This window comes from Austrofundulus limnaeus, unplaced genomic scaffold (assembly GCF_001266775.1).
Source record: "Austrofundulus limnaeus strain Quisiro unplaced genomic scaffold, Austrofundulus_limnaeus-1.0 Scaffold0, whole genome shotgun sequence".
NCBI lineage: Eukaryota > Metazoa > Chordata > Actinopteri > Cyprinodontiformes > Rivulidae > Austrofundulus > Austrofundulus limnaeus.
This window is the reverse complement of record NW_013952402.1, coordinates 9,871,503-9,880,275: the sequence shown is the minus strand read 5'-3', so window position 1 is coordinate 9,880,275 and position 8,773 is coordinate 9,871,503. Positions and strand designations below refer to the sequence as shown.

Below are 8,773 nucleotides of genomic sequence, written 5' to 3'. Positions count from 1 at the left end.
CAAAAACAGAGTTATTGTTAATACTGTTAAGTGTCAGCAGGACTGTGATGAGTCATACTGTACATTGGGGAAACAAAACAGCCACCGTTCAAAAGAATGAGCCAGCACAGACAAGCTACATCATCAGGCCAGGACTCTGCAGTTTACACTCATCATCAGGCCAGGACTCTGCAGTTTACACTCATCTACAGGCCAGGCCAGGACTCTGCAGTTTACACTCATCTACAGGCCAGGACTCTGCAGTTTACACTCATCTACAGGCCAGTGGTCACTCTTTCAGGGATGAAGATGTTCTCAAACTTGATAGAGAGGAAAATTGGTTTGAGAGAGGAGTAAAGGAAGCCATCTTTGTGAAGAAAAACCATCCACCAGAAGAACTACTACAAGGACACCTCTATTTGAGACCTTTGGGGACTATACTGGCTAATTTAAACTCAGATTTTAATGACTTTATGTTTTTTTGTAGTCACCTAAATGTCATTGGCTGTATGTAATTCATTGAGGATTGCAAAACTTTTAAATTACACTTTATTTTCTCTCAGCCAGACAAAGAAGTGGGACTCATTTACAAAAGTGTGAAAAATAGACAAACTAAAGTCATTTTTACATTAGTTGTCACGTCATGCGTGTCATCTCTGTGACAGACTTTTTCCACATAGTCATGCTGTCAGTCAAACCAGTCATTTCAGTGGCTGATAAACTGTCGCACTTCATACCACAAAGTGACTGCGAAACGTCAAAGGCAGAATGTGATGTAGCGTCAGAAGAACTGAGTGTGTTTTTGTGATAGTGGTGATTATCTCGGGTTTTTGGAAGGCGAGTGGACAAAGAGGAAATCAGAAAACCACATAAGCTACAGAACTGAGTGTCTTCTTCCCACACATCCCCCCGTCATTGGCGCATTTTGAAGCCGTTTTCTAAGTGAGACATAAATACTTCTTTCTAAATTTGGTAAACTCTTAATAGTCCTTGAGAGATTCTGGGACAAAAATATAAAAATAATGACCCCTTACAGTCATTTTTTATGACAGCACAGCTTTTCTCATATTTGCAGCATTTTTTTTTTTTTTTTTTTAGTTGTTACCGCTTTTCTATCAATTACGGTAATTCCCATATCTGGCTCTTGGTTTTTCTCTGTTATTCTACCTACTTATGGAGGCCTAAAAAACATAAAATGATGAATGAAAAAAAAAGCATTACTGTAGCTACAAGGGAATTAAACTTTATAATATGCACAGTATACAGTACTCTATAAGGAAAAAATAAAATAGGTGGACCTTGCTGAATTTTAATTGCAGAGTCTTTTCTATTATTACAGACATGTGACCTTTTGTTTATTATTATACACATTGTGCAGAAACATCCACAGTGAGATACGGTGCAACAGAGAAACCTGACAGTCACTATACAATTAAAGAGAACAGAACAATTGTTTGGTAGTACTTAGACTTTGTTAAAACTGCAGCTGGCAGCTGTACACCTCCCCCACCCCCTCCCCCCACCTCCGCTCTACAGCTTTCGGTTATTTTCCACTGTTTGACACTGCCTGTATCACTTTGATCCACTCCTTTCTTTCTTCAGCTGTTGCAGCTTGGAGGAAGTAGTGAGTCTCATCTGCGGTGATGATCTCAAAGAGGTTGCCATCAATGTCGTACTTTTTGGCTGTAAAAGAGAAAAGGGAAAAAAAAAGGTAAAGGGGCTTCTTTGAATTTTTATTGACAGCACAGCAATTTCTGTATGCTGGTGTTGGTTCTCAGCCACGCAGGATGTGGTAAAATCAAAAAGAAGGTAAAAACAACAACAACTGGACTTTCATTCTCCTGTTGAACACATTTCGTCTCCCATCTGTGGAGCTTTCTTAGTTCTAAACAAGAATGTGGAATTCTGAGCTTTTACACATCATTTGAAACAATTGTGCAACCGAAACTCATGCACAAAAGGTTACATGTCTCTTGGTCACATGCATGAAGGTGTGAATTAGATTCACATGCAAAAGAAACCATCTATCTGCTGCTATTTTGGTTGTTATTATTTGACAGCAGGAAAGCAGCATGTGTATCCCGTTCTCACAGTTTCACTCACCATCAGGCACAAACTCTACTGCTGTAACCACAGCCCCACGGAGATGAATGGATCCCAGGGGATCATCACCCTGACATCAATACAAGAGGCAAACAAATGAGTTTTATTTATATTGTTTAAAAGACAGAGTTAGCTCAAAAGCAGTAGATTTACCTTTGAAGGGTCATAATAATGTAAATAAGCAGGGTCGTCTCTCAAAATAAACTTCCGCACCTTCCAGTTTTTTCTTCTGTGTCCCTGTGTAAAAGAATAAAAATAAAAAAAAAATAAAAATAAAAAAACATCATCTATTTTAACATGGTGAAACCCAACTCTAATTCTGTGAGAAGTGAACGTGAAAATGTGACACTTTTTGACACATGCAAACATGATTTTTTTCCAATATTTTTTTTTCACCTGCTTAAGTAAACAGCCCTGTTTTACGACATTTCCTCTGAATTCTTCTTTCACGAGTGCATCTTCATCGCTGGAGTATCCTTCACAGAAGAAGCCACTATCTGCCTGAAAGAAGCAAATTTTAACAAATATAGAATCCAAAATGTGTCCATGACATTTGTTTTTTTTAGATTTTTTTTTAAAAACTCTAAATCTTCTTGCTTTGTTAATTTGTGCGAAACTAATTATAAAAAAGCAACATATGTATCAGTCACAGGTGAAAAGAGAAGTGTTTTACGTCGAGAAACATTGAACCATTTTCAATGAAACTTGTACAAACATGAACAAAACTATTTAGAATCAAACAAATTAAAAGTGCAGATTGTGGAAAACACCAAAATGACTCAGATATATTTAAATTTGATGCTGCAATAGCCAAGTCATTCAGAGCACATACTCATATGTTGCCTTAGTGTGCGGTGACATCCTGTGACATCGCATAAGATTGCGTTAAACACCACTTTTTGAGGTTTGCCCAAAATGGCAGCAACTCTGTTATTTCTGTACAAAAGATGATTTTAGGTTTAAACCCTGGCATAAAAAGCAGCAGGTGAAATGAGTTGCTTCAATAAATGTAAGGCCTTGGATGTCGTTTGTGTGTGTGTGTGTTTTACTCACAAAGTAGTAAAGTGCTTTCGTGTCGTCTAGGAAGGCTGTTTTCTCTGCGGCCTCTGCTCCCTCTTTCGACATGTCGCCTGCAGGCTGGAGAAAACCTTCGTTCAGAAGACCTGTCGCCAGCATGAGGGCCTCGGGGCTGTTTCTCGCTTTCCCTTTTGAAACCAGCCACTCCACTACTGTCTCACCTGTGTTTAATGAATTAGGAAAATAGGTAAAGAAGAAGTGAAAACGTAAAAAAAGTGTCAAAATAATAATAATAAAAAGAAAGAAAAGTCCTGTCTGCACCTGTGGTAACTATTGTTGTGGTGTACCTGTGAAGCAGTAGTTGAAAACTCGATTATCTTGCTCCAGTTTGAGCTCTTTCACTCCATCGTCCTGGTCTTTCATCAGCATGTACAGCTCACTGAGGAAACACAGTGTAAGCACAATCGACATTACTTTTTCATTACTTTTCCATCAATGACCGCAAGAAACTGAACCTCATCTTAAGTAGACATTTTTCAAACTGTAGACAAAAAACGAAGAAAAAGAAAACACTAATAAAGAGAAACACAAACTACTTGTATATTTAAATCTCTTGTGGTCAAGCCCTCCAGTTCTTGGGAAGAAGAATTACTGCTGCAAGACAAGATTTCTTGGAACATACGTGAGGTTGACTGTTTCAGGAAGGCGGATGGAGCGCCTCGTGGACTTCCTGGCAAACTTCTTCCCATCCTTCAGGCAGCTAATGGCTCTCTTGATGTCCTTGACCCAGAACTCTCTCTCCTCTATGTGTGACGCTTGGAAGAAATGGTCTTGTTTTTTCTCTGTGGTGATCTTGAAGACCAGCTAAATCAAGCATTCAGTCAAGTCAGTTACACTTTGCCTTTATTCACTCCTGAGATTTCCCCCCCCCCCCACACACACACACACACACTTCAGAGATAAGAAAAATCAACATCAAGACAGATGGTAATTTTGAAGAAAAAGAACTACAGCAGCTGTCCCAGTGTAATCAGATCTTTTAATTCTGCATTTTAATTCTCACATTATCTGCTGCAATGATTGCTTTCACTGCTCTAATCCCAGTGTGCTTGTTCTCAATTATACTTGAGAGGTGCGCTTGACATTTTCTTACCGTTCTCTTGCTGAAATCCTGACAGGGGCTGATGAGTGTGGCTCCCTTCAGCGGGATCATTCCTTTCGGAGAACGGTCTGTTTTCTTTTTATAGAATTCCAAGCCATCGTCTGACAGCACCACCCACACTGCGTTCCAGGAGCTTAATACTGTACCCTGAGGATCGATAAGACAACAGGCAGCCTTGAGCAAAAGTGCTGGAGTTTTGGTTTGTTTTGTAGCAGCTGTGTGTTGGGATTCAACCGAACTCTTTGATTCACGCCTGCTTTTTTGCTTAACTTTGTTTTCGCTAAGCTTGTTTGCTCTCTGTTCTCTTGTTCTTTCTCCTTCTTTGAAAAGTGAAATAAAATAAAGAAAAAATCAGAAAAAATACTGTCACATTTCTAACTGTGAAAATGCTATTCACAGTTCTTGCCCTGGAAATGGCTTGGGGAACCCTTTTACAGAAAGGTCACAGAGGTGTGTTGAAAATGATGAAGTAACCATGAGCAAGGCATGCATCTGTGCAAACAAAGGGTGGAGGCAATGATTAAAGGACCACAGCCTAAGTGTTTCCTAACAATAACATTCAAAAAAAATGTTGTCTTGTTCACTATAACTTTGTGGTTATGAGCTAGGTTTGAGTTGCTAAACTAAAAAAGTCATGATTAAGTAGCCGTGTTCGTCATTAAAAACACAATTTTGTTTATGGGCGGATTAAAAAAATGAATGTAGCCTTACTGGAAAAGAGATCATCTGTCAGCAACACTGTTCTGGTAAATTAGGCAGGAAGAATAAATTATCATCTTCTTGACAAATCCCTTTTTTAACATAACTGGGCTTGTTTTTAGTTTTGGCACGGAATCAAATATTGCAGGTCTGAAGTTTTCTTCTGCCCTCATTTGCTATTTTTTTTTGGAGGAAAAGTCACAAATTAAAACCCTGAGGCATGTTTTAGTCGTTTGTTTCCTGTGATAAATATAGCTGTAAATATTCAAACAACTATCTCAGCATTGTAGCTCATTTCTACAGAGTTTTCTAAGAACAGTTTGCAGTAAATCTGATGAAAAGATTGCCGATGCACTGCTGCGCACACATGCAGACACATTTGATCAGTTAACCCACAGATAATGCAGGAACTGATTTATTTGGCTCCAGAATAAAATGCTTTAAGATGTCAAGCCAAAAGTAAAGCCATTCGGTCAATAGCAATATTTTTGGTACAGTTTGTTGTTTTCTCTATCAAAAAGCTCAATAAAAGGAACAGATGTTCTTATCTAGTCTTTCACACACTGACATAAAGAAATCTGTGAGTCAATATGATTCTCGTTTACATTTGTGAAGGGTTTGCTGGCATATTAACAAAAAAAAAATGAAAGAAAGAAAAAAAGAAAAAAGAAAAAGGGAAAAAAAAAATCATTTTTTATATTTTTTTGTACAAGAAAGCACTTTAAACCCATCCAGAAATGTGCTATTTAACTGTTGTGTAGAGTTTGGATGAAGATCGCTTGTTCAAATTAGAAGAAATGATAGAATACTTTAATTTAATTGTAACACTAAAACAAGTGTTTGGCCATTTTCCTCTCCATCATGAATGTTTTCATAAAACAAATTAGGATGTTTTAATTTTCCTCCTGCACAAGAATTGCAACAGTAATGAAGCATACGTATGGTGAAAGCATGTAGGCAAAGAGGGAAATACATTTTTATCACCCGATGTAAACAAAAGAGGAACTTGAGCACACAGAAACAGTCCCTCCACCTGTGATTGACACATTTTAACTTTAGTTAGTAAAATTCACACTTTGCTCAGTGTAGAAGTAAAGAAGTGTGTGTGGGTTGTCAGAAGGAGTAAAAGTCACATTCAAACTGCAAATATAAGGAAAACAAGTCTCATTTGCATGTGAGAAACGCCATTAATTGTGTGCGTCTCAGTCGTGCAACTGGAACATTTTTCTGGGTTTTGCCGTATTTAAACATATTGCAGTCTGAGGTCACGAGAGGATTCGTATCTGGGTGACACTGCGAGAATCAAGCTTCAAACAAAAACACACCATTTCATGTGTCTCAGTTTTGAGAAGGAACTTGTGTTTGTGTTTCAGCTCTGGAACAGAAATGATCATCAGTGACACAACTCTGGGACATCTGTTCCTCGAGCTAAATGCTGGTTTTAATGTGAAACTCTACCACCTGTTGCTCTTTCACTTTGTCCAGTTTGCTGGTTTTATATATTGCTTTTTTGGTTTGTTTTCATTACAGCGCTCATATCCTAGCTTGAAAATGTATACGTGGGATGTTTGAATATACAAATGATACATTCTGCATTTTAAGTTGCAATTTTTGTGCAACACAACAAACCATTTTAGGTACAGTATATTTTGGATTTCTGAATATATACATATGTGTTAGTGATGAATTAGATTGCCAGTTGTGTTAGATTTTTTCTTTAATGTTTAAGGAAATTAAACCACATTTGTAAAAAAATGAGTTAGTTACAGATTTGTTAAGGAATTTAGATAAGTAATATTTTGCAGATATTTTACCTTTTTCACCAAGTATCCCTCTCGGATCTCCTGAGGCTCCATTACTGAACTCTCTGCTGCTGTCAGCTGCAGCTTGTTCTTCCTTTTAAGCACTTGTCAAAACTGTTTCACATCTATTTCACCCCACCTCCTTACGCCACCCCTCTCGGCCATAACTCTGTTTCAAAAAAAAAAAAAAAAAATGAAATGAAAAACTACAGAACTTGCACAGAAACCCAGAAGCAGGAAGTTGTGCCACTGGGCGTGTGATTCTTCTGACTGCTGGTCACACTGCTTCCTGTTGTCTCATGTATTATTAGTAACTGCTAGGAGCTGCATGCTGATGTCTGGTAAATTTAAAGAGGTAGACCCAGCAGTTGTGAAATAACTGGATACATTTTACTGTGGTTTCAGCAGGACTAGAAAAGAATCGCGATGAGAAATCCAACTATAGTTGGATCACATTTATAGTAAGTGGATTACTGTCACAGTTTAATCTAAAAAAATCTCTGCATTGTAACATAACATGCGTTCTTTCTATTTTCAAATTTGTTTCAATCTATTTTTTTTGTTTTCTGCTTCATTCATAATATATTTCTTATTGAAACACAAGTATTCTCATATACATATGTTGTTTTATTATTATTATTTTGTTGCAGTTTATTCACATTATTTGAGACATTTGATGAAGACTTTTTAATGTTCTGATCAAATCAAAACTTTGCCCTTTTTCTGTTTTTTCTGTTTATGTTGAAAATCCATATTATACTAAAATACATCATATTTTAATGTAAAAATAACTGTCTAATTATAACAATGAGTGGGCCGAACAGCTGACCTAAGTCAGACACCACTTCTGGAAAATAAAGGTTCCTTTTTTATGTAATTGCTGAATGCTCCCTTTCTGTGCTGTAGCAGTATTTACTAGAAATGCTGTTAACATTAGATACAGTTTAAAAAGTCAAGCCTGATTTTTTTTTTCCCAAAAAGTTGATAATTTTATATGAATGGCTATTAGTGAGAAGTTCAGTGAGTATGTGGTTAACACTTTTGTACTTTATTCATGACAGAGAAACCTGCTGCCCAGAGTACCTTGCAGTAAGAGTTTACAAACTTGCTCTAAAAAATAATAAAAAAGAAAAGGAAAAGTCAGTGTCTGACACTTCACAAGCTGTCATTTCAAAGCATAAAAGGCAGTCTTCTTATCTATGATACAAGCTCCTGTTATCACAGTGACTCACCTGTTTGTCAGGAGACTCACTCAGGATCCAGTGATAACTCCCAGACTGGGAGGTGCTGGGAGATCAAACGGAAAGATTCTACTTCAGTTTGTTTGGAAAGACTAAGCATTTTCTCCTGTCAGTATTTCCTTAATACCTTTTTTTTTCTTCTTAAATTACATTACTGCAACACCCATGCGAATATGTTTAGGAGGAATAAGTTACTCAGAGTCCAAGAAATCATCATTTCCATTCTGTGTGAACCAGGAATGTTTTAATGTGGAGCACAGTGTGCAGTTTTGGGTTGCTGTTTTGTGCCTCTAGAGGGCAACGTAAGAACAGTTGTTGCAAAATAAAGTGAAAACAGCATAGTACTTTACATTTACTGATTATACATGGTAAAAACTAACATAGACAATATCTTGTATAAATGTGAATAATACTAAGAAAAACTAGAAAAAATTGAAGACATTTTAAATGGTGTTAATACAACCATTTTATAATGAGACAGAGACCAATTTAAAAAATAGTAATGAGGGTAACTATACACTGTTTATAAGCATAATATGTTTTAAAATGCATTATGAATACAGGTAAATACTTCAATCAAATGTTTTCTGTTGGCCAAACTAAACCTTAGTCACTTCATTGCTCAGGTTTTATGTAAGTGCAGCAGAATAAAACAACAACAAGCTAACAGAGACTTGTAAGCTTCTCCATGTGTCCAATAAAGTTTTAATTAGTTAGGTTTTATGATAAGAGCATATTAAAAATGAAAGTCGTCCTTGGATAATGATCTC

At 36.9% G+C, this 8,773-nt stretch overlaps 1 protein-coding gene across 1 annotated transcript; it reads right to left on the bottom strand.

Annotated features, from left to right (window-relative positions):
• Nucleotides 1-514: 514 nt before the first annotated feature.
• Nucleotides 515-7,077, bottom strand: plek (pleckstrin). Its single transcript, XM_014031153.1, has 9 exons — nt 6,775-7,077; nt 4,253-4,408; nt 3,782-3,963; nt 3,447-3,538; nt 3,136-3,320; nt 2,479-2,583; nt 2,236-2,319; nt 2,083-2,152; nt 515-1,662 (listed from the first exon to the last, which is right to left on the bottom strand). The coding sequence occupies exons 1-9, from the start codon at nt 6,814-6,816 to the stop codon at nt 1,523-1,525; spliced, it is 1,056 nt and encodes a 351-aa protein (XP_013886607.1). The 5' UTR covers nt 6,817-7,077; the 3' UTR covers nt 515-1,522.
• Between the last annotated feature and the right edge of the window lie 1,696 nt (nt 7,078-8,773).

Coding starts and splice junctions, on each gene's coding strand:
- plek (XM_014031153.1), bottom strand. CDS start 6,816: ATGGAGCCTCAGGAGATCCGAGAGGGATACTTGGTGAAAAAG. Junction 4,409..6,774: donor AGGGATACTTGGTGAAAAAG/GTAAAATATCTG, acceptor ATCGATCCTCAG/GGTACAGTATTAAGCTCCTG. Junction 1,663..2,082: donor AGTAGAGTTTGTGCCTGATG/GTGAGTGAAACT, acceptor TCTCTTTTACAG/CCAAAAAGTACGACATTGAT.